At 44.4% G+C, this 24,237-nt stretch overlaps 1 protein-coding gene across 3 annotated transcripts in view; it reads left to right on the forward strand.

Annotated features, from left to right (window-relative positions):
• The window catches only part of FRAS1 (Fraser extracellular matrix complex subunit 1), a 453,363-nt gene that overhangs the window by 248,794 nt on the left and 180,332 nt on the right, over positions 1-24,237 (forward strand). For all 3 annotated transcript variants that reach the window (XM_013978814.3, XM_084972579.1, XM_021100604.2), the window contains exons 16-20: positions 1,226-1,366; positions 3,217-3,357; positions 4,634-4,810; positions 19,519-19,659; positions 21,966-22,109. In XM_013978814.3, the coding sequence (XP_013834268.3) occupies positions 1,226-1,366; positions 3,217-3,357; positions 4,634-4,810; positions 19,519-19,659; positions 21,966-22,109 (744 nt within the window). The remainder of the gene's footprint in view (positions 1-1,225; positions 1,367-3,216; positions 3,358-4,633; positions 4,811-19,518; positions 19,660-21,965; positions 22,110-24,237) is intronic.

The following is a 24,237-nucleotide window of genomic DNA, read 5'->3' on the forward strand; positions in this document are numbered from 1 at the left end:
CTGTCATTTTTGTGCCCCCTGAGTGTCTTCACTCGTCCCCATGCCAGTTCCATGGAAGCCATCTGAGACACTTTCACTTACACAGCTCTCGAATCAACCACCTCGTTCACAGCCTTGATTCCACTCCCCATCATCTTGCTCCATGAACGTGGCCGTGGTCTCCCAACGATCTCCCCAGCTCCTCTTCCTCACCCCTCCAAGCTGACTCCAAACTGAAGCCAAAGTGACCTTATCCACAAACATGGCCATGTTCCTACTGTGTAGGGGTTCCTGATGTCTTTCACAGGGTGAGAATCTAGACTATAGAGTCTGGCGCACAGGTTTCCATAATCTGGCCCTTCCCACTTTCCCCACCGAATGGAACTGCTCTTCCCCAGGATTTTCCCAGGCTCGGGGCTTGTATTTGCCTCACTGCTTTGGCCCATTGTACATTCCCGTCACCCTGGCGTGTTTTGACTTCCTTTCCACGACAGTGCTCAAGGGGCATTTCTCCTATGAGTCCTTTTTTGACCTTTCATACCCCCCACCCTATACACGTTTTGTTGGAATTTTTATTGTGCGGGTACAGATCTATCTGATATGTTTAGTATTCCTAATGTTGCTTAGGTTTATCTCCCTCTCGTAGACGAATAAGCCCCTGAAAGTGGAGACCAAGTTGATTGGGTTTGTGTGTTTCTACCACCTGGCACAGTGCCTGACACAGAGCTCAAGAAATGTTTGGGGGGCTAAATGAGTAGATTCCTGGAAGATTGTGTGTGTTCAGTCATTTCAACATAATTTCTCTAGGATGACCTTGCTTCATAGAACTCTGAATTTCTGAATTCTCTCCCCCGCTAGGGTTGTCAGACAAAGTGTAGGATGGAATATTTGGGACAGACTTCAACTAAAAAGTTCTTCATTATTTACCTGGAAATTCAAATTCAACTGGGCATCTGGTATTTTGCTAAATCTGGCAAGGCCATTTTGATTTTAAATCTCATGTCAAATTGGATACACTGGTGGGTGGGCCTCAGCGTATCTGTTATGTTTAGTTTAATGAATAATTACTTGGTTCTCCTTCAACTGTGAAAACAGAAATGTTGGAATCAAGGAAACAGAACTCAGGTGAGCAAGCAGAGACTGTGATTACTATGCTGATACCAACTGTGGACATTGAGAAGAAGAGACTTTCTCTGCTCCCTTTGCTCACTGTTGATTTCCTCTGATGGTCTTCCCTCCCCCTTAGCTTGTGATCAGTCCTGTAAGAGTTGTGGCCCCAGGAGTCCCAGATGTCTTACCTGTGTGGAGAAGACAGTGTTGCATGATGGGAAATGCATTTCTGAATGCCCTGGTGGGTACTACGCCGATGCCACTGGCAGATGCAGAGGTAAGACATGGGTGATCGTTATCATCACTCTCATCGTCATTATTGAAAAATAGTTAACACATATTTCATTATACTTGATGCTATATGCTGCTCATTTGGAAGTTTGTGTGTATGATGGGGGAACTCATATTAAAAGGAATAGCTTTTCTGAGTTCCTGTCATGGCTCAGCTGTTAACGAATATGGCTAGCATCCATGAGGATGTAGGTTCGATCCCTGGCCTTGCTCCGTAGGTTAAGGATCTGGCATTGCTGTGAGCTGTGGTGTAGGTCGCAGATGCAGCTTGGACCTGGTGTTGCTGTGGCTGTGCTGTAGGCTGGCAGCTGCAACTCCAATTTCACCCCTAGCCTGGGAACCTCCTTTTGCCGTGGGTGCAGCCCTAAAAAGCCAAAAAGAAAAAAAAGAATGACTTTTCTTGTAGAGCCTGTGTGCCTCAGTATAGGCGTGGGTGGCTGCTGGAGGATTAGAGTGATTCATTAAAGGTCTTTGGCATATTAGTCATCATTAGGGATCATCTGTTCTTCTTGAAATGCAAGAACAGCTTTCAGATCATCACACAGCCCTTGTATACATGTAAACCACCGCTGACTTAGGTCGTGGGTGGGACACAACCATTCCTTGGATGGCGTTTATAAACACATATGTAGGCAACTGCAGCGCACCACAAACATACTATAAAGAAGTAAACCGAGTTTGACAGCCTGTGAAGCTCAAGTGTGTATCTATAGAAAAGTTGGTTTTATGTGCTGTTTATATGGTGTTTCTCTCAGATCTACACCCCTTAGCTAGGAAACATTCCTGTTTGAGATGGGAATGTACTGCCGCCTAGGAGGCCTTGATTGCCCCTCTTCTCCAAAACGAACACACATAGTATTACTTCCACATGCAGCATCTGCTCAAGGCAGGATCTGCAGACCCATCCCATGGCCTGGGCTTAGCACCTCCTTTATGTTCGCCACCCTCTTTGCTCATCCATGTCCATCCCTCTTCCTCAGTATCCTGCCCGCCATGGTCTCGTCCTCCCCCCATACTCCCCTCTCCCAGCTCCTGACCATTGTCCTCTGGAGCCTCCCTCCAGTGTCTCAGTCCTGTCCCTTAGGACAGCATGGTGCCATCTGTCTCGTGGAGTCAGAGACATCCCACTGTTACCACCTGGGACCAGAGCAGTGGAGGTACGATCCTGACATTGCCGTACGCAGCGGTCAGATTCTTTAATGTAATTCTTACTTGGAATCCTAGACTGTCCAGCTGTAAGTATCTTAAATGACCATTTAGTCCAAGCTCTCCCTGTGCATTTGCCAAGGACTAGAGGCCTGGAGAGACCCAGATTTGGCTAAGGACATAAACTAACAGACACATTGGTCCAAACGCCAGTGCTCTCAACACTCAGATCCGTGAACATTGGACTCTTCCCCATTCGCATGGGGAGTTTTAGGTTCATGCAGACCTAGGGCTAAACCTCACAGCTGCTACCAGTTAGCTTTGTGATCTTGGGTACATTTTTTAACTTCCCAAGACCTCAGTTTTCTCACCTGTAAAATGGGGTGAATAATACCTACCTCTTAAAGTTACTATGGAGATTTCAAGTGGCAATATATATAAAACCCCTTAATGCGAACACTAAAGAGCAGCTAATAAACAATAGCTAGAGCATGGATGGATGATGGGTAACGGGGCAGTGTGGGCTGTTCTGGTGATGTAACCACCTCCAAACACATATTTCCTCTGACTTAATGTGACCGCTGAAGGCGGATTGAGTGACAGAGGAGAGGGCTTCGTAGCACATAAGGAACCTGGCCAAGAAGCAGACTCCTCGATCCCATTGTGTTCCCCTCCCCCTCTCTTCCTCAGTTTGTCACAACTCGTGTGCCAGCTGCTCCGGACCCAGGGCCTCTCACTGTACAGCCTGCACCCACCCCCAGGCTCTGCGCCAAGGCCACTGTCTGCCCAGCTGTGGAGAGGGCTTCTACCCTGACCACGGGGTCTGCAAAGGTATCGCTGGGGTCACCATCCTTGAGAAACCTTCCCATCACAGGAGCATATATTTAAGCTATTTTGGGGGGCAACTTTTCCTCTAGTGTATTCTATATGGTTATGTATGCATCATACGCCTTTTTTTTTTTCATTTCCAAAGGATAACCTGAAAAATCACATTTGAATATTTGTGAAGATACCCAAAAAGTTATGGTTTTTCTGGCCATCCTGGAGCGCAATGTCCTTCCCTTTACCGTACATGAGAACCAACCCACCTCTTAGTACCTCCTTTTTCTCTGCTCTGAGCGTTGCTAATGTTTTTCGTAGTCATTTTGTTTCTCCCTGAAGAACTCCTTTTTGTTAATGATACTGCTGAGCAAACTGAGAGTTACTCGCACTGCCTCTGGGCTGAGTAAAATAGAAAATCTTTAATAGCTGTTTGCCAAAAAGGCTTTGGGCTTCTGAGGAGGGCAGTATCATTTGAGCCTCTTGAAACCAGAACATAGGGAGCAAACTCTTTAATTAAGTGAAGTTAATTTATGTTTATTTCTATGTAGGGCACCTTGGAAAAGTTGTGGGAATAGTTACAAGAAAAACACCTAGAAGACAGGGCAGCTGCAATAAATGTTCTGAAGAAGAGACTCTTAAAGGACAGGGGCGTTCCTGTTATCAGAATGTGAGCATGAGGGATTTGGAATACTCTGGCTCTGATTTTCACCAGTAGCCAAGGAAAACCCAGAGACTGTGATGGGTTGTAAAGTCTTGTTGCTTTTCTAAAGGGGTCTCTTCCTTGTCTAGAAAAGCAGACTTTCCTCACATAAATTCTAAGAGGGATTCGTTTCCTGGACACCTCTATAGTGGGTGATGGATGACATAATGGACAGTAACTCAACTACTATTTTTGCAGAAAATATAGTAATGGCCTTTATACGTGCGTGTCTTAAAATCGTCAATAGAAACTGAGCTATCATGTTAAATCATCATTCAGTCTATGTGAATCTCTGGAAAACCAAGCCAGTGTTGTCCAGTTTGCTCTTCCCCCCCCTCATGATCTAGCCTAGCAGCCCTTCCAGGACCTGAGAGACATTACCAGTTAGTATCACCTTCCCTTGGCCTCTCACAAGTACTGTTAGCATCACCCTGTGCTTTGTGGAGAACACTAGAAAAAACAGTTTTCGTAAAGGATATATCTGGTGAACTTTTCTAAGTGGTTTTGATTTAATTAGGGACTCCCCTGGGTTGCAAGACATCTAAGACCCTTGCATTGTTTTCTGCATTTTATTCCTCTTGGCAGCCTGTCACCCCTCTTGCCTGACTTGTGTGGGTCCAGAGCCCTCTCACTGCACCCAGTGTATGAAGCCGGAGGAAGGACTGCAAGTTGAGTCGCTGTCTGGGACAAACATCACTGCCGGCAAGTGTCTACTCCGGTGTAGAGCCCAGTTGTACTTGGAGAGCACTGGGCTGTGTGAAGGTGAGTAAGCCTGATTGGAGGAGATGGTAGGGAGCTCCTGGGTTTACCTCTTGAGAGATCCTGTGAGTAGGACCAAAGCCGGAAGATCTTTGTTTGCCCATTGCTCCTGGATGCTTGCGGATGGAGCACAAGACCCACTGGTGAGAGTGGCCCCCTCGGCTGTTGTCCTTTCCCTTTGTGAATAATAGATGCTCTAAACAGCTGGTTCTTCTTGCTCTACGGTCCCCAGAGTTGCACTCACAGAAATTCCAGGTAGGGGATCTTTCAGAGACAGTGTGAGTAGCTGAGACAGACTCAGAGTTCATGAGAGAATTCCACTTATTGTTTGTTGTGATTTGCTACTCTGAATATGAATTGGTTCCTTCAGGGCAAAATCTGGACTTCTGTCAAAATTTAGAAGTGATCCCTGCCATTGCCTTGGCATATCATCTACGGAGAGTTGATGGCATCCTGAACAATTTTGCTCAATACTAGATCATCTATAAGTGGTTGAGGAGATAAAGGGGGAATTATATATACATAATTTATTGGGAGGTAGGGGAGCCCCCTCTCTGCTCCAATAAGACTCTTCTTTGCTGTTGGATAAATTATTTGACTCTTAAGCTACTTGGAAAAAATTCATTACTCATATTTTTTGTTGTAAATATATGTTCATTAAAGAGAATTTTGAATGTGGAGAAAAGCAGAAAAACAATCTGCCCAATGTCTACCACCTAAGCCCAGTTGTCTTTACCATTTTGCTGTAATATACCTGATTCTTTTTTCCTGTACATAGCTTTGAGTTTTTATTTTTGCAAGGTAACCATAAGCACACTATAGATTGAATTTTGTACTTTACAAGCCCACTTATTAAAGAGGCTTCAGTTTTACATTGGACTATACCCTCATGTGGAAATGCTGGATTTCAAGGTTAGGTTAAAAGATTTTGGACACTGAGTTATATGGCATAGAGGAAGTATGCGGAATTAGAATACAGAGACCCTAGACCAGACACTCAAGCTCTCTGAGCCTTTGCATCCACAGCATTAAAACAGAGATAATTATCTTGCACACAAGCTTTTTGCCAGGATCGAAGGAGGTGCAGTGTGTGAAAGTGCTAGGTGAATCGTAGAGCCCTCGTGAGCAATTGGTATAAATCTCATTCCATATACTCAGGTGTTCAAGAACATCATAATGTCAACTCCCTCACCCCTGCTCCCTGGGATGCGCCAGGTGGCAAGGGGTTTCCATGGCGCCAAAATTGGGAGGAGGGTCTCTACTCCCCATGTTGCCAATAGTGGGATCCGGGTGCTTGCTGCTTGAAAGCTAATGCTCGAGAAGCAAAGTTGGTGGAAAGGAAAGTTTGCTTTATTTTGGAAGTTGGCAACTGGGCCAGAGGGTGGACTCATGTCCAAAGGGCGACTCCCCACTGACAGTCAGTGGGAAGGAGCTTTGAAAAGGGGGGTTTCAGGGGTGTGTAGGTGGAGGGAGGGGCTGCATGCAGAAACAGCATGGTCAGCGCTGACAGTCACCTTGCACCACCATCATGCCGTGGTCTGACCAGCATTTGCTTGGTGGTTTTAAGTATAGTTAATCTTCAGCTCTAGGGTCAGTTTTATTCCCATTCTTTGAGGCCATTTCTTGGAATTGTTGCATATTATGACATGGCTACAGTCTGGTCATCATGTAGTTAACTTCTTCCACCTGGTGAGGGTTTCAGTGTCTACAAAACAGCTCGCAGGATACAGTTCAGAATATTGTATAGCCCTTGAAGAATAACTTAAAGTCCTTGGCTATATTAAATGACTAAACTTATTATTTGGTCTTGTTTGATGGTTTTCCTTAGCTTCTACATTTCTTTTTTTCTTTTTTTTTTTTTGTCTTTTTGACTTTTCTAGGGCTGCTCCCGAGGCACATGGAGGTTCCCAGGCTAGGGGTCTAATCGGAGCTGTAGCCACTGGCCTACGCCAGAGCCATAGCAATGTGGGATCCGAGCCGCGTCTGCGACCTACACCGCAGCTCACGGCAACGCCGAATCCTTGACCCACTGAGCAAAGCCAGGGATCAAACCTGCAACCTCATGGTTCCTAGTGGGATTCGTTAACCACTGAGCCATGACGGGAACTCCTACATTTCTCTATTTCTCTGATTAAACTTACTCTTTGGCTAAAATTTTTCTACAGAGAAGAGGCAGGCCAAGGTCACGGTGGGGTTAGGACCCTAGGGTCCTGCTCCCTTTCACCCTTACGCCTGGTGTCTACTGTTGTATTCATTGACCAGACTTTTGTGGCTTGAATTCTCCTGACTGTTTCCACAACCACTTAACAACCATGGAGACTTTGTTGCTAAGAGTCCCAGTGCCTTCCCAGGTCACACACCACACTGACTTCATTCTGATCCCAGAAGAAATAAAGAAGAAATCTTCCCAGGCTACTCAGTGGAGTTAGCCTCTTCCTACAATTTTGACTACTATATTAAAAACGAAAAAGAGAGGATTTGGAGAGGGCTCAGAAAAGAGATACAAAAATGATTAACATTTTTACAGTGACATTGTTAATAAAAATTGGAGTAACCAGGGCTCTTCAGCCAGAAAATAGTGTTTCTGTTGATTTGGTGCATTCCATGATGTGGACACTGTGAGAAGTGCCTTATTGGTTTTGTTCCTTGGTCCTGATACCCACCTTATGGGGTGAGTGGGACAACTGTTTTAGAGGAGAAGAAAGTGAGGCTGGAGAAAGTTAAGGCTATAATTTGCTCGGCAAATTATAACGGCATGTAGCCAGAGGCGGGTAGAGCCCAATGGAAACCTGAGTCAGCCAGACTCCAGCATCCGTGCTCTACCCCAGGATGCTACTATGCTACAGTCGCTGAAGGGGCAAAAGCACAGCATTGCTACGCTGCAGGATTGAGAGGTTTTAAGTTTGAGAAACTATCCTCAACAGAGGCGGACGTTCTGGGAATCCCTGTATACAGACACCTTTTTCAAAGGATTAGAATCTAATCCCTCTGGAATGGTTTAATTATGGCCCCACGTGAAAAGGCTAGATTGACCCCTTGAGGGTCTCGTAGCCTCGTGATTTTATGCTAATTTAACATAATATTATTACACATCACATGCATCGCATTCTACTCATATTTATTACCAAATCCCGCACAATCTCTGCTAGGTAGATTGTTGTACTCAATTTATAAGTGCTGAGAATGTAATAGAAAGAGGTTAATTGAGTTGCCCAAAAGTCCGTTGGGAAACTGAACTCGACCACCGGTTGTTTCCAGCCACACCTGAGTATCAAGCATGCTGGTGGATGTGTTCCCGTCACTCATCCTGTATCTCCAGCAACCTTTCCGCCTTCCCACAATCTGTTCCATTTTTGATTCTGGGAAGCGTTGTCTCTGAATTCGGGCCTGGGAGCCCTGTGAGACTGCATAGGGCCCTCCTTCTCTCACACACACAAGAACTAGCCTTGCCTCTTTAAAGAACATTTTGGAGAGCTGGAGTTTCTATGTGTGTTTGCCATTGAGAGTCGATTTTACAGCCCTTTTGATCTCAAGTGCTTTTCTATAAAGAAGAAGAAGAAGGGGAAAAAAAAACCCTACATTTTCTGGAACTCTCCCTTTTCCTTTCTCTGAGACTGCAGCACAGAGTGATTAGAATATTACTGCAGCTAATGAAAGCAAGAGGCAGACGCATTATTGGGAGAAGCAATTCACTTAGAGTTTGAATATTGTCAGAAGTTATTATAAAAGTTTCTACTCTGAGCTACATGACACACCAGGAATTATCTAGTGGAAGATGAAGCAGATTTGCTCAAGATATTTGACTAAGACCCAAGTCTGTGATTGGGAGACAAAAAATATAAAATTAACACACAGTGACCAAAGAGGATATTGTTTCTTATTAGCTGGAGAACAGTCTACCTTTTTCCATTCCTTCTACAGATGTTTACTCAGTGTCCCCTGAGTGCCAGGCATTGTTGAGACATTTGGGATGCACTCAGGAATGAGCCAGATGAAATTCCTGCTCCCGTGGAATTTATATTCTAGTGTGAGAAATAGATAATAATAAATGAAGTAGAACAGTAGCAACAATACCCTTGTGTACCCTTGGCTAGTGGTCTGTACTGTGAAACCCACAGCAGGGGGTGGGCTGAAGTCAGCCGCAAAGCAGAAGCACTTTGGTGAGATGAGGACAGAAACCTACCTGTGTTTGGCCTGTGTTTTTGGCTCATTCTCAAAAATGAACTTCGGTACTTCAAAAGATGGAGCTTTGACCTTATATTTCTTTTTTCCCATGGCCTCTATGTTTCCCAAGTGTGGCTAAAATTGCTAATGCAAAATAAAATCTGTTATTAATCATAAAAGATAATATGGAGGCATTTTAGTAGTCAACCAAAATTGTGCGTGTTTAGTAAATGAGTAGTAGCTTGAATATTAGATTATTCATTGAGAACTATGTCTAAATACTCATATTACAACAGAACAAAGGGTGGGGGAAAAATGTATACATGTAAGGAAAACTTGATCCCCTTGCTGTACAGTGGAGAAAAAAAATAAATTAATAAAATAAAATAAAATGAGGAACCTTTAAAAAAAAAAAGAAGATTATTCAATCCTAAAAGAAGGATTTTTATAATTTTATCCAGAGTTCATCTCACCTGTTTAAGTGATGGTTTACTAGCATTGACAGATTGTAGTTACTAAAATAAATGAAAAACCTACGAAACACCTGCCAACACCCTTGCACAAATAAAACAAATTAATAAAAACCCAAGCCCTCCAAAACAAGATCAGAGACCAGCTCTCACTTTTCCATTCATCTTCTCCACTGACTTTCCATGCCTATGTGAGTTCATGTGAGTTTAGATGAGGTCGCCACGGTAGAGCTGGGTAGGGGCTGCTATGTTACCCAACCCTAGGGGCACCATTCTCACGGTAATTTATGGGACTGGTGCCTCCTGGCGTCACTGAGTGATGGAGCAGCCCATGTGGCTGAACATGGCGGCCCAGGGTGATGGATGAGAGGAAGCACTGGGCTGTTGTCACTGTAAGGCCTCCTGTCCCCCATGCATGTCCCTAGTTCAAGTCAGATTGCTCAACTCAGTCTCAGATTCTCCTTCCATTCTTGTTGAGAATTTTTTTTTTCCCCTTTTAAAGGATTCAACAATTTTGAAGACTTTGCTCTTAATTTAGGTCTCTGTAGAGCAGAACTTCTCATAGGAATCTCCTGGGAATCTTGTTACAGTGTGAATTCAGATTCAATAGGTCTGGGGTGGAGTCTGAGCATCCACATTTATTACCTGCTCCTGGTCCTCTGAGTAAGCAAAGCCTCTGGTGAAAGAACGATAAGTATATCACTTTATCATATCACTGGTGTACAATAGCAGTTTTTTTTTAAATTCCTAATTTTGTTTCTTATTGCATGTATTTTGCATATTATAGAAACTTTTTAAAAATAAAGATGAAGAAAACAAAAACAGCTATTACTAGGTCACCTAGATTTAGCAAATCAAAATACAGAATTTTTTAAAGAATCTAATATGAAATTCTATGGTAAAATTTTTGAAAGCCTCTATCAAATTACTCTAAACAAAAAGATTGATTGTCAAAATCTGCCCAAGAAGAGATAGAAAGCCTGAATAAATGAAAAGTCATACATAACATGGAAAAAGTTAAAGAACTTCCTCTAAAAGACTGCTAGGCTTAGACAGTTTAATGTGTGAGTTATTAGACCATCTAAAACCCAAATAAATAAATCATATAATATTATAAAATGCCAGAGCATAGAAGGTAAAATATTTTAGAATACACTTTATTTATTTATTTATTTATTTTGGCCCAGCCTAATAACACTAATGCCAAAATTAGAGCATTAGAAAGAGAAAACCTGTAGATTTTAGATAAGGCCTCTTTAAAAACATCAAATTGAATTCAGCACCGTATCAAGAGTTTTAGTATTTGTATAAAGTTATGTTAAGAATATATAGATAGGAGTTCCCATTGTAGCTCAGCGGTTAACAAACCTGACTAGTAGCCATGTGGTTGTAGGTTCACTCCCTGGCCTCTACCAGTGGGTTAAGGCTCCGGCTTTGCTGTGAGCTGCGGGGTAGGTTGAAGACGTGGCTCATATCCAGTGTTGCTGTGGATGTGCCATAGGCTGGAAGCTGCAGCTCTGATTTGACTCCTAGCCTGGGAACTTCCATATGCCCACAGGTGCAGCCTTAAAAAGCAAAAAATATAGATAGATAGATAGATAGATAAATTTGTATTAAGATACCTATTAGATAATTTATCATATCAAAATGTCAGAGGAGAAAAATGTGATCACTTTTATTTGCTGAATATCTGTCTAACTAGATCAGTGGTCTACTCTTTTTTTCTTTTAATCATGATCTATTCTTCATCTAAGGAAAAACCTCTTAGTAACTTAGGAAGATGTGAGTATAGGATTAGGAAATAAAAACACTTAGCACCCCAAAAATGTTTACTATGTCCCAAATATTACTTGAGATATTGTAAAATATTTTTCACTGTTTATCTGAAATTTAAATTTAACTTTTAGGTGTCCTTTATCTTATCTGTAATCCTACCTACATAATCCTTCTATCTTGAGAGAATATCTTCTAATATTTTGGCATAGGTTTTACAGTTCTTTACACACACACACACACATACATCACGTTTTAGTTGATAAAATTCCTTACAATGAAGAATTTGATTGGAAATCCTGTGAATTTATATTTATTCCCATTTTAAAGGTGCAGAGGAATTCCCTGGTGGCCTAGTGCTTAAGGATCTGGCATTGTTACTGTTGTGGCTTGGGACACTGCTGTGGCTTGGGTTCTATTCCTGGCCCAGGAACTTTGCATGCCACAGGCGCAGCCTAAAAATAAAAATAAAAATAAGGCTTAGAAGGAACCACCTAAAGAATAATTTAGCAGTGGGAGATCATGGACTCTAACAGGGGACATCCTTGCTTAGGAAACAGTTTCTTCTTTCCAACCTAGATCCTTGCTCTTCATGTCACCCTAGAGCTTTGCAACTTCATTTCAGGCCAGGCCATCGCCATTAATGATCCAGCTCAGTCACCTTGTCAACAGTTTGGCAGTTGTAGAGCAGGGTGGGGCATGAACATGGCTAGGATGATGAGATTAGCCACGATTCCACTATTCTATGACAAATTAATGAATTTTTAAAAAATTTCCCACACAGCTCAGCAAGAGGGTTCAAAATAATATGATTTTGAGGTAATTATAAGTTTTATTTAAAACATAAATTCTGTAGTCCAACAATGGATTTTACCTACCTAGTGATGTTTCTACAGTTACATCCCTAGAAACATTGTGTTTCAAAAAAGAATGCAGAGATAATAAACATGCCAGTGGCCCCCATCCCTGCATCCCTGCCTTTTCATTATACTTGGAATGATCACTTCAGGGAAACATCAGGGAAATTTTTGCCACTAAATTTTTCCAAGCCTTCTTTTTTCAGTCTTGGAGATGGTGTTCCGTCCTTAGGCAGATCTTATTGCATGGGGCACAATCACACAAAAGCGATACAAGTTTGGCATCCATTATTTTTTTTCCAGTTTTATTGCGATAGAAGTGACATATAGCATTAAAGTGTACAACATGGGGATTTGATATACGTTTATACTGCAAAATGATCACCACAAGAAGTTTAGTTGACATCCAACCCCTCACATATTTTCCTTGAGATGAGAACATTGACGATTTACTCTCTTAGCAACTTAGATATCTACCAGACAGTATGGTTAAGTCTAGTCACCATGCTGTGTGTTACCTCCCCAGAACTCACCTGTCTTATACCTGGAAGTGTGTACATTTGACTTCCTCCGCTGTCTCCCCTCGTCTCAGTCTGTGTCTGAATCTTATTCAGCCCGGTTCTAGTTCTTGGTTGTCTCTCACATTTTTGTGATTATCCAAGCCACTTTCTTTGTTCTCAGTGGCTCCCAGTAGTTGAAGGTGTGCCAAGCCCTGTCCCAAAGGGGAGGGTCTCAGTTAGCACCTGGAATCAGGCTGGTTGGAGCCAGACTCTCCGGCAGCAGCTTCTAAATTGTGCAAGTGGACCTCTTTCAGAGGAAGACTGGCAGCTGGGCATTCCTGTGCCCTCCCTCTGCACTGAGCCCCGAGGGGGTGGCAGGTTAAGGACTCTTCTTCTGTTCGTTACTGTCCCACCGAACCCCTGGATCCAACCCTGCTGATTACCAGCGTCAGGCCACCAGTGGGTGTGTCCTTTGGGCAGCAGCCAAAGGGCCCCAGATGTGCACACAGGCTCTTTTCAGGGAGTCAGAGTGACTGGAGCAGGACAGAGGGAGCGTGTGACTCTGGTGTCCCCCTGCCTCCCAGAGCTCAGAAGGGGATTGTAGGCACTGGCCTTTTATGTGTGTTTTAAAGGAGAAGCCTGGTCCTCAGGCTGCAGCCTTTTGTACATGCAAATATATCTCTTTTGGGAAAAGTCTGGGTGTTTCTGACCAAAGCCTCTGCATGATGCTCTGGGAAGAGGCCACCCCAATTTCTAGTGAGCCTGGAAGGCCTTTCTTTATCTGCTCTAGTCTCACAGGTCTTCTGGATTCAAGTCCCATTGGCTTTCAGAGCTAGAGTTTTGGAGGCCCATTTCTCAGGTGGAAGTCTCAAAGTTGGGGTGCTAGATGTTAGGTCCAAATCCTTCACTCCTCAGGGAGAAGCTAGGTGTTGTGAGTTCTCCGCTTTTGCTCTTCCATGGGTAGGGTTTACGGAAAGAGTGTGTCTCGACCTTCCTACCTGTTTTAACATGGGTGTTTTTCCCCACTCACCTAATGTGTAGGAGTTGCCCTGCTAGTTTCTGGATTTCCTTCATAAGGAATCATTCTGTGTGTAGCTGTAGGTTTGGTGTGACCTTGGGAGGAAGTGAATTCAGGAGCCTCCTATGCTGCCATCTTGGACCAGAATGTCACATTCTTTTTTTTAAAAATTAATTAATTTATTTTTTGCTCTTTAGGGCCACACTTGGGGCATATGGAAGTTCCCAGGCTGAGGTCAAATTGGAGCTGCATCTGGTGACCTATGCCACAGCCACATCAACACCAGATCCCCAACCCACTGAGCGAGCCCAGGGATTGAATGAACCCCCATCCTCATGGATGCTGGTTGGATTTTGCTGTGCCACATTGGGAACTCCTGTCACATTCTTTTTTTTTTTTTTTTTTTTTTTTTTTTGGTCTTGTTTTAGGGCCACACCTATGGCATATGGAGGCTCCCAGGCTAGGGGTTGAATCAGAGCTGTAGCCTCTGGTGTATGCCACAACTACAGCAATGCCAGATCTGAGCGGGGTCTGTGACCTACACCACAGCTCATGGCCATGACAGATTCTTAACCCAGTGAGCGAGGCCAGGGATCGAACCTGTGTCCTCATGGACACCAGTCAGATTCATTTCTGCTGAGCCACAATGGGAACTCCCTTGCATTCTTTTTTAAATAAAAAAATTCACTGATTATTTTAGTTAGTTAACTTGCTTTGGGTGAATGGGAAGAAATAACGTGTCTTGTGGTATTTTGATCTATTTAGTTGCTCCAAAGATTCACCAAAGGCCCCAAGGCACAGAATTTTAATTTAAGAAATAAATGGGCAGGAGTTGGCATGCTCTGTTTACAAGGATGCTACCAGTTATGAAATTGGGATTCCCTTGCATTAGTTGAATCAAATCCGTGGCATCTCTATGAAGCAGCTCTCTTGAATGTAGTCCCTAGAGTGCTGACATAAGCTGTACAAATGCATGCCTTCTGGAAGTGTTCACTCTTCCTCACTTTCCCCATCTTGTTTTTATAGCATGGGTGTGCTACACTTTAGGGATAGAAAGATGAAAATGATATAGAACATGCCTTAAGGAAAGCGAGATCAAGCGGGGGAGACTGACATCAAACAAGTAATTAAAAGAACATGATACATGTTGTAATGGCAGTAGGCACAAGATACAGAAAGAACACAGACAAAGGAGGTAGGTTGTCTAGCGGAGAGGGTCTGAGGAAAGACTTGCAGGGGGAAAACCACATCATTAATGGGAGTTGACCAGGGAAGAAGGTGGGAAGGGGCGTTCCAGGCCAGGGAAGCAGAAGCTGCATTTGGAGCAGTCCCACGCACTTGGTATTCCTGCAGTGTCAAGGCCACACGGGTGTCGTAGGGAGGGAAACTGGAGACGCGGGGGTGAGTCCACTTATGAAGGGCGGTATGTGCTGTGCTGAGGAGTGTGGAGTTGACACTGTCGGTTTTGGAAAACCCACAACAGGATGTTAAGTAGGAGGATAATTTGGTCTTTTTGCATTTTACAGCTATCAATCTGGTCGGGGGGCAGCTAACAGGGGAGACATGGAGTAGGGCTGGTGAGGAAGCTGCAGCATTAATCCACATCATGGCTGATGCCGAGGGTCTACATTAAGGGTCATGGGGATGGTTAAGTTGTGATAGATTTGACAGATTTAAGAAATAAAAAGCAACGCATCTTGGGCGTGTTGCGGTGATGGAAAAGGAGAAGTCTAGGGTTTTCAGCACGAGGGATTCAAACACAAAAGAAAGGCCAGGCAGGGGGTAGGATGTGGCTTGGGGTGAATAATGAGTACAGTTTGAATGGAAAGAAGGTGATGCCATAATTTACATTAAGTAGATAGGGGTTGAGCTTGGAAGTGGATCATGGTAGTGTTTGGGGAATGAGATACCCTTGAAACTCCAAATCGAGATAGCCTCTAGGTAGTTAGATTTGTGTGGCTGGAGTTCAGGGTAAAAGTCAGAGCCGTACACATAAATCTGGGACTCGCCAGTCTGGAGGTCCTCACTAAGGCTACGGAGACGTTTGCCCAAGAGGGAGAAGCCAAAGGGCAGAGGGTACAATTTTGGAAAGCCACTGTATTCATGACGTCAACAGAGAAGGGCTGAAAAGAAATGATCCCAGAGAAAGGCAACAGGTGCTATCCCCTGCCTCCCCACCCACCCCACTGGTCCCGCTCAGTCAGCAGGAACTCGATTATGAGAACTTGTGACATGCCTGGGACAGGGGCTCTCACAGTACTTCGGGAAATCACAGAGATGGGGAAAATGTGACTTTCACTCTTAAAGGGTTCCCAGTCTGGTGGGGGGTTCAATCATGTTTATTAAAAAAAAAAAAAAAAAAAAAAAAAAAAGGAGTTCTTTTGTGACACAGTGGATTAAGGATCCAGTGTTGTCACTGCAGTGGCTTGGGTCACTGCAGTGGTGTGGGTTCAGTCCCTGGCCTGGGAACTTCCACATGCTATGGACACTGGCCAAAAAAAAAAGGGAAAGAAAGAAAGAAGGAGAGATAAAAAGAGAAAGAAAGAGAGAGAGAAAGAAAAAGAAGAGAAAAAGAGAAAGGAAAAGAGAACGAAGGGTGAGGAAAGGAGGGTGATTTTATTGAACTTCACTCTTGGGGTGTTCATCCCTCATCACAGTATATTCCTACTGCCCATCCTAGAGGATGTTGCTGTTTATATCGTCATTCAAGAGACATCTACCCCAAAATCTGCTTTGATATGGAAAGTCAAGAAAATTTACATGATAGGAAAATAGGGATGCTGGCCCACTTTTTATATTATTAAAAAAAAAAACAAAAACAAATAATAGAGTCCATTGTCTGAAATTTGAATAAAAACTGGAATGAACAAATAATTGCTATGTTTTCATTGTTTTAGGTGAAATTTTTACCGGAGTCAGGTTGACTGGAATTTACAGCCATCCGAGGACACTTCAAGTGCCGACATTTTTAGTGCTTAAGCGGCTCAGTTATGCTTTTTCAGAAATATATTCAGCCATCCACTGGAAAGCCGCTCTCTAAAAATGTAGTATTACGTGGAGAAATTCTTCAGAACTTTTTTTCAGATCTTTTCCATCTATGCCCTGTAATGGAGTTAGTCTTCCTTGAAGGATCTTAGACTTCCAACCAGAACTTCTGCTATGAAATCAGCTTCCATAGAATGATAGACCCTCATAAAAGGCACTGAAATGGTGTCGACATTTGTAAAACCAGCACTAAACTGAAGTTTCATGAGCTGATTTTAAAGATGCAGAAACCTGTAGTTACAGAAATAACCACAGAGAAAAAAATACTTGGAGAGGATGGTCAAGGTACCCTTAGTGACCTGTCCTTACGCTTCTGTGCCACATGGCAACTAACTAGCCCATTATCTCTTTGGTTCTTAGACAATTCCAATAAGGGCAGTTCTAAAGCCTGCCGTGAGGATATTTAGCGAGACTTCTTCTAAAATCTAGTGAGTGGCAAAGGGACTTGTCTCCTGGCCCGTCAACCTTCTAACTCATTTGTCTTGCTTTCTTGTTTTATATAATTCAGTAACAACCTTTATTCACATCGAGCCAGGTTATCACATTGATTTTGTGATCAAATGGGATGAAATAGGTTGTGTGCTCATAATGCATTAATTCTCCATCTCCCAGTTTTCAATTCCACAGTGATACGCTTTGATTTTCTAGTTATTAGGGAGGTAAAACAGGAAGAACTGGGGATTTTGGCAATCTTGTAAAGTCTTGTATAAACATATTGATATTGTCATAAATATATTTAAGCATATAGATGTATGTTGTTGCCCCAGATCATCCTAGAAGGCTTTGTGTTGACAATATAATTCAGTTGCTTTTTGAAATATTGCCACCTTTCTATTACATGCTGTTTCATTTTGTGTTAAACATGTCTTAAATGAGCTAATGCATATCCTTCTTTTATAATAATGTTTTCTTACCTCTTCTTTTTTTTTTTCCATTTCTTGGGGCCACTCCCGTGGCATATGCAGATTCCCAGGCTAGGGGTCTAATTGGAGCTGTAGCCGCTGGCCTACGCCAGAGCCACGGCAACTCGGAATCCGAGCCTCGTCTTCGACCTACACCACAGCTCACGGCAATGCCAGATCGTCAACCCACTGAGCAAGGCCAGGGATCGAACCTGAAACCTCATGGTTCCTAGTCAGATTCGTTAACCACTGAGCCACAACGGAAACTCCTTCAGTTTTGTTTTTTAAAGAGGACATATTCTCTCAGTGATTCTGAAAAACTTGGGGAAAAAAACTCCTGTGACTTGTGCTATGAGAGCACAATCTTAAAAAAAAGAAAAAGAAAAAAAAAAAAGGAAATCATTTAAAAAACTGGAGCTCTGGCTCTGTTTTCCTAGAATAATAAATACAGTTGAGTAGATATAAAGCTCTGTAGCGTTATCGAGGGACGATAATCAAATGTTTATCAACCAGTAAGGCAGGGTGTACTGCCCAATCCCAGTGGGTACTGGCCTTAGCTCAGGCGCAGGGTCCCACAGGCTCCTGGTACCAGTGTTAACCCTGGGTTATGGTCAAGGCAGGGGGGTCGGGTGGGACCAAGGCTGCAAGGGAGCACCAGAAGGCTCAGGGCAGCAGTCATATACCAGCCAGATACTGGGAGTTTCCTACTTCAACCACCAGTACGACTGGACCAGGATAGCCTAGCTTATATCAGCCCCACATAAACCAAAGATGGGAATTTACATTTTCATTGGGCATTGGTAGAAATGGAGACCCCAGTGGTGTTACATCCCTTCTCATTCTTCCAAGCTGCCAGCCTTTAAGTCTTTGATATTTGATAGAGGGGGCAGAGGAGGCCAAGAGGAGACTGAGAGTGGTTCCCTGGAGTTGCTGAGTCTTGTCCATTGGACAGAAGCTGGCCTGAAATGCACGGGTGCATCCACATGAGGAAGAACCAGATCACTGTCTGACTCACAGCTGTTTGTCCAGCATGTAGCCCAACTTGAGGCTCAATAACAAAGGAATCCATGAGTGATTGGAGGTGAATGACTGGCTGTTTCAAATTGTAGGTTTAGGGAGGTGAAGCGAGGCCAGCAGATCAGGAGACGATTGCTGTAGGGAAGTTTGTTACTCACAGTTCCCAAGAGGAAGGGCATCGCGCATCCCGCAGGGGCCACCCAGGGAGGCACGAGGGTGGGAGGAGCCAAAGGAGCCTTGATTGTGGTTTTCTGTGGGAAGAAACAAGTGAGGCAGGGTAGACAACCACATTAGTGTCCACGGCACACCATGCAGCACCTATAGTTTAGATCCTCTTACGGACGTGCGGAAGCAGGAGCCTTGAGAAATGACACCACTTAGTCAGGGTCACAGAGCGTTGTGGTGGATGCTCTTATTCTGTTATACGCCATCTCCCATTTACCATATTCCAGTTACTTGCTGGTGTATCTGTTGATGCAGCAATTTGAGCAGCTCAAAACGTTGGACTGTGCTGTCCAGCCTCCATCAGAGAGTAGGCATCATATAAACCTCCGTGGAATCAATAAGTAAGGCTTCCATCACCTTCCGCTTTGATGTGAGCAGCCCTTTGACAGGGGTGGTGGAGGAGCTATCCTCAGGGGAGAAGGCCTGTTTTGCAGCTTCCTGTTCTTAATCTGACATTTTCTGAGAATGGGCAGGTGGCAGGAAAGGAACGGATGACTCTGCAGGCAGTTATTTCTATTTTGTGGCACTAATGCTTTCTTAACCTGGGTTCTACCAAGGCTTGCTTCGTAGAATAAGTCCTTGCAAAGGTGTTGTGTGAGATGGGTGCTCTGTCCTTCGGAAAACGAAGTAAAAGTGCAGAACGTGCCCTGATGCAGGAATGTTAACGGGAGAGACGGAGCTGCGGTCCTTGTGGAATGGCGACCTTCCTGATTGTCTCCGCTGCTTTCTCTTTCTTCCAGCTTGCCACCCATCCTGTTTGGGGTGTGCAGGGAAGAGCCCGCAGAACTGCACCGCCTGCTTGCCCTCCCATGTGCTGTTGGATGGGCAGTGCCTCTCCCAATGCCCAGATGGATACTTCAGCCAGGAAGGCAGTTGTACAGGTGAGTATGTAACATGCTGGGGCGTATTCCCTGGGCCCACATCTCGTCTTCCTAATGCAACCAGGCTCTGTAATTAGAAAACTCATCCTACCAGGGGACCAGAATTGGGCTGTAAATCCTTGTCTTGAACTTGGAAGAGTAAAGGGACAGAGTGAGGGGAACAAGTGAATTCTGTTCACCCAACAGGAAGTGTGGGTGAAATGAAAAATTAAAATCAGCTTTACCCTCTGCATATAGCGAGGGATGGATTTAGTGGCCATCATCACGGAGATGGGCTACTGCAAGCTCTAGTGCATTTGTGTAGGATCAGGCCTTTAGTGTCAGCTCCACAGTTCTCAGCCCCGCTTCCCCTTGGCTGCTCCTAATAGAGCAAAAGGAGGGAGAAGTATTTATTTTCTTCCTTGACATGTCAGTCCAATATGTTTTTAAGAGCACCTTCAGGGACAGAGATTCTGGAAATTACCAGTTCAGATTAGTGAAGGGTTTTATTGGAATTGACAAAGTACTAAAATTTAAGCACCTTATTGTAGCACTGTGTTTTCTTGTAGCTACAGAAAAAAAGAAAAGATAAAACACATTTTATCATGATTATGGTTTTATTTCCAAAAATAGACTATTGTGTCCAGCTTATAGGAAAAAGGCCATCATTATGAAATGATTTGGCATGTATTTCTGGAGTCAGAAAACATGTAGTCAATGTATAAAATATTTTTGAAATAAATTAAGAGTTGTTAGAGTTATCTAGCCTCAAACTCCAAAGACGAAATGTAATGTGAACACAAATTTAGACGATTGAAGATCAATATGGTATTTCTTTTGGAATTTTCTTCTCCCAAGTAGCTTTTTAATCTCTGTAGGCCCCTAATGGGTAGCTTTACTTTAAACATTCTATCAAGCTCAGTGGGGAGCGTTCCTGGTTTCTTTGTCACCAGGGGTTGTCCTTGAAAACTGGGGTCTGTCCTTATGTGCTGTCGCCCTGGACTGGTTGGTTTTTGTGTGTGGAAAATTGTTTCGGGCAGAAAAGTCTGAGGAGCTCGAACTCTTCACTGCCTGTGCTTCTGCCCGCTTGAAGCCAGCAGATGGATGGTACCACGAGCAGCAGGGCACCAAGGTCACTGGAAATATTCTGGCAGAGAGGAAGCGCTGGGAGGTGAAAATCATCCTGAGAGTGTTGGTATCTTTTGGGCAGGCATCTGCAAAGTTAAGAGCCTCAGGAATGTGGAAGGGCTGATGGTTAATGCTAGCTTTCTAATCAGCAGTTCATTTTCTTGCTTGCTTGCTTTTTTTTTTTTTTGTATAAACTCCTTATCTTCTCTTGGCCTCTCGCCAGAAGATGTGAGAGGCAGTTGACTTTAGTCTTTAGTGGAAATCTGTGCCTTTGCTTTCTACCAGCTCTGGGCCAAAAGGGACTTCTTGGTCATCGGTTCCAGCCAGCTCTAGCCAGCTCTGGGCCCTCCCCTCCCCACCTCTTGGAATCAGACAGGCTTAGGCCTCCTCGTCCTTGGCAGAGAAATTCTTCAATCTCCTTCCGCATGCTGACTCCCGCTGCCACCTTGGCAGCACAAATGTAGCTGCAGCTGCAAGCTTCTTTTATTCTTTGCCATCCTTGTCTTATTGCCTACACCACGTGCGACTCACTGCTCTTTTGCAGTGTCTGCCTCTTAGTGATTTGGTGGGTTTTTCTGGGGAAAACATAGCTTTGCCAGTTTTGCCCAAGGAATTGACCTCCAAACCTGGTTCATGATAACCTCCAGAAAGAGGCCTTTTTCGGTCCTTTGTATTTTAATTAAGCATCGTTGCTAAAACAGGCATCCAAGTTGTGGCCTGAGGGAGAGCCCGGCTGGTGTCAGACTCAGGTGAGAGGGTTAGTTTCTCCTGCTGTGGATGGTGTCCCTTTGCCTGCCAGGGTTTTCTGAGACCCAAAATGTCTTCCTCTTCTCCCTGCATCCCTCTTTGAATCACCGTGTTTTACAGAGGGAGAGAGACCTACCTCTTGCTCTCTGCCGTGTGCCTTTGATCTAAACTTCCTTACCTACATAGGTGGGGATGGCCATGCTGAGCAGTCAATTCCTCTAATTTTTATGGCCCTAGATTCCATATTCTGCTCCTGGAGTGTGTTTTCACTGACCCCAGAAATGCCGTCTTTAGGTCAGGCCTAAGGGTGTGCCAGGCTTGCTCAGGACTCTTCAAAAGATGATGAGTGTTTGAGGTCTGCTCCTAAGGTAGTTTGTGGAGCACATGAAATATTTCATGTGTGTACGTGCTGCGCTGCTAATGCCAATGCTGGTTCTTGTTTTTCCTTCTAGAATGCCACCCCACCTGCCGGCAGTGCCACGGCCCGTTGGACTCTGACTGTCTCTCCTGTCACCCGCATGTCCCTCTGGCTGGCGGGACCTGTAGGACCAGCTGTAAGGAGGAGCAGTTCCTCAACCTCGTGGGCTACTGTGCTGGTGAGTGAGTCCCCTTCATGGTCTCAGAAATCACTGGCCGAAGGCACAGGGAAAAGGCTGGGGCTCTTCATGTCAGGCTTCGGAAGGTTCTTGTCCATGTCCTTTGTCCTCAGTTTAAGAGCTGTCTTTGGGGAGATACTTGTCTCCTGTCTGAAAACTCACTTTACTGCTTCCTCTTTGACATCCAGTAAGTACCTGCGGGTTCAAGTGGAATCTTCTCCTAACACTCTTGCAATTCCCCCAAAAAACATAGACCCTCACACGAAGGAAGCTTCAAGTGTTGATGATGGTTCCCTGTGTGCTTGTTGTGCACTTCAGCTGAGGATAACAAGAAGTGTTTTCCAAACACTCACTCTGAAGGCTGTCTCCCTCCTGCCTCTCTCCGGTCTCCCTCCTGTCTGCAGTGGAAAACCTTTGCCATCAGCCCCAGGCGCAAACATTTAGAGAGGTTGACCCAGGAGAAAGTCAGTTGTTTCAGAAAAGGGGATTTTTCCTTCTCAGATTAGAACTCAGGTCTCAAAAAGAAAGAAATGAGGGGAGCAGCCTGGAATTTGGATAATGATGAGGAGCCATGCATGGTTTGTGTTCATTCATCTATTCATACAACAGTTATCTTTGCATCTCTACTAATGCTCAGATGCTCACAATTCCTCCCCCACCCCCCCAAAAAGGATGAATAATGGAGTTCCCGGGTGGCTCAGTGGATTAGAGATCCAGTGTTGTCACTGCTGTGGCACAGATTTGATCACTGGCCCAGGAAGTTCCGTATACCATGGGTGCTGCCAGAAAAAAAAAAAAAAGATCGAATAAGATAATGGCTCTGCCCTCAAAGAGCTTACAGTCTGGCGAGGAGAATTTACAGATTATTGGATTATTATGTATTTCTTGACCCCCTTCTCCAAATTGTAGGAGAAACTTGAAGCGACATGCCTGCATTTGCTGTTGTCACAGCTCTGAAGGGCTTGACTGGGAGGCCTTCTGGGATCCACGGGGCAGGAGGCAAAGCTGAAGAATCTGGTTGGAGTCACTTGGAAGGGTTGACTTGGCTGTAGGGCTTATTCCCAGGCGGGCGGGGAGGAGGTGTGGCCAATTGTCTACATCATAGTTCCATGGGCCCATTCCGCACAGCGAGCCAATGAGAATGATTCAGGTGTGGCTGGGATCTCACAGTTCTGGGTGATCCATTTCTTTTTGCACATGAGCTTGGCTAAAGACTAGATATTGGAGGAGTTCCCACTGTGGCTCAGTGGAAATGAATCTAACTAGTATCCATGAGGACACAGGTTCAATCCTGTGGGTTAAGGATCTGGTGTTGCTGTGAGCTGTGGTGTGGACCAGGGCATGTGTCTCTGATTTGACCCCTAGCCTGGGAACCTACATGTGGCCCAAAAAAGCAAAAAAAAAAAAAAAAAAAAAAAAAAAAAAGGCTGGATACTGAGTAAAAGATCTACACCCTAGGAAGACTGACCTGTCTTCCTAGGGTGTAGCCAGAAAATTCTGGGATGCAGACATTTTAGGAGCAATGAAAAGCAGAGTTCAGGCTTGAAACTAAGGCAATACCCCACAGCTGAGGCTGGAGCCAATTTCCAGTTCCACTGGTGGAGTCAGGACTGACTGGGGAAGTGGGCAAGGGGCAGGCCAGTACCTACACTTGGAGAGAAGTCTGGCAGTGGCAGGATCTGACTGGTCTTACAGTTTGTGAGCTTGAGTTCAGCAACTGATTCTCACTTTAGGGTATGAAGGAGCAGCTACTACGAGAGCTAAGAGGTTCCTGACACTGTTAAAGCACATGGTTAAACTCAGGGTGCTGAGTTGCTGTTTCAGGGGACACAGAGATCTTCCAGGCTGCTTAAGGAAATGAACCAGAGATACAAGTACAGTGAGCAGATACTGCAAAGCAATTTTTGGATGAGTTAATAGCACCAAAAGGCAGTAAGGGTTGCAGGAATTCAGAGGAGGGAGAAATAAAAGATATGGAAAGTGTGTGGGGGACCTGGGGCCAACAGTTCCTCCCGAAGATTAACCAAGATTCTGTTAGACAGAGGGAGGTCGGGCGGGCTTTCCACATGGGGTTCTATCAGGGGGCGGGCCCGGAGGGTAGAACATGTGGGCCGTTCATGGCCAGTGA

The sequence above is a fragment of the Sus scrofa genome, chromosome 8, assembly GCF_054392235.1.
Source record: "Sus scrofa isolate SSC_HxYL_T2T_F1_AM1 chromosome 8, Sscrofa_HxYL_maternal_Yorkshire_Landrace_v2.0, whole genome shotgun sequence".
Taxonomy (NCBI): domain Eukaryota; kingdom Metazoa; phylum Chordata; class Mammalia; order Artiodactyla; family Suidae; genus Sus; species Sus scrofa.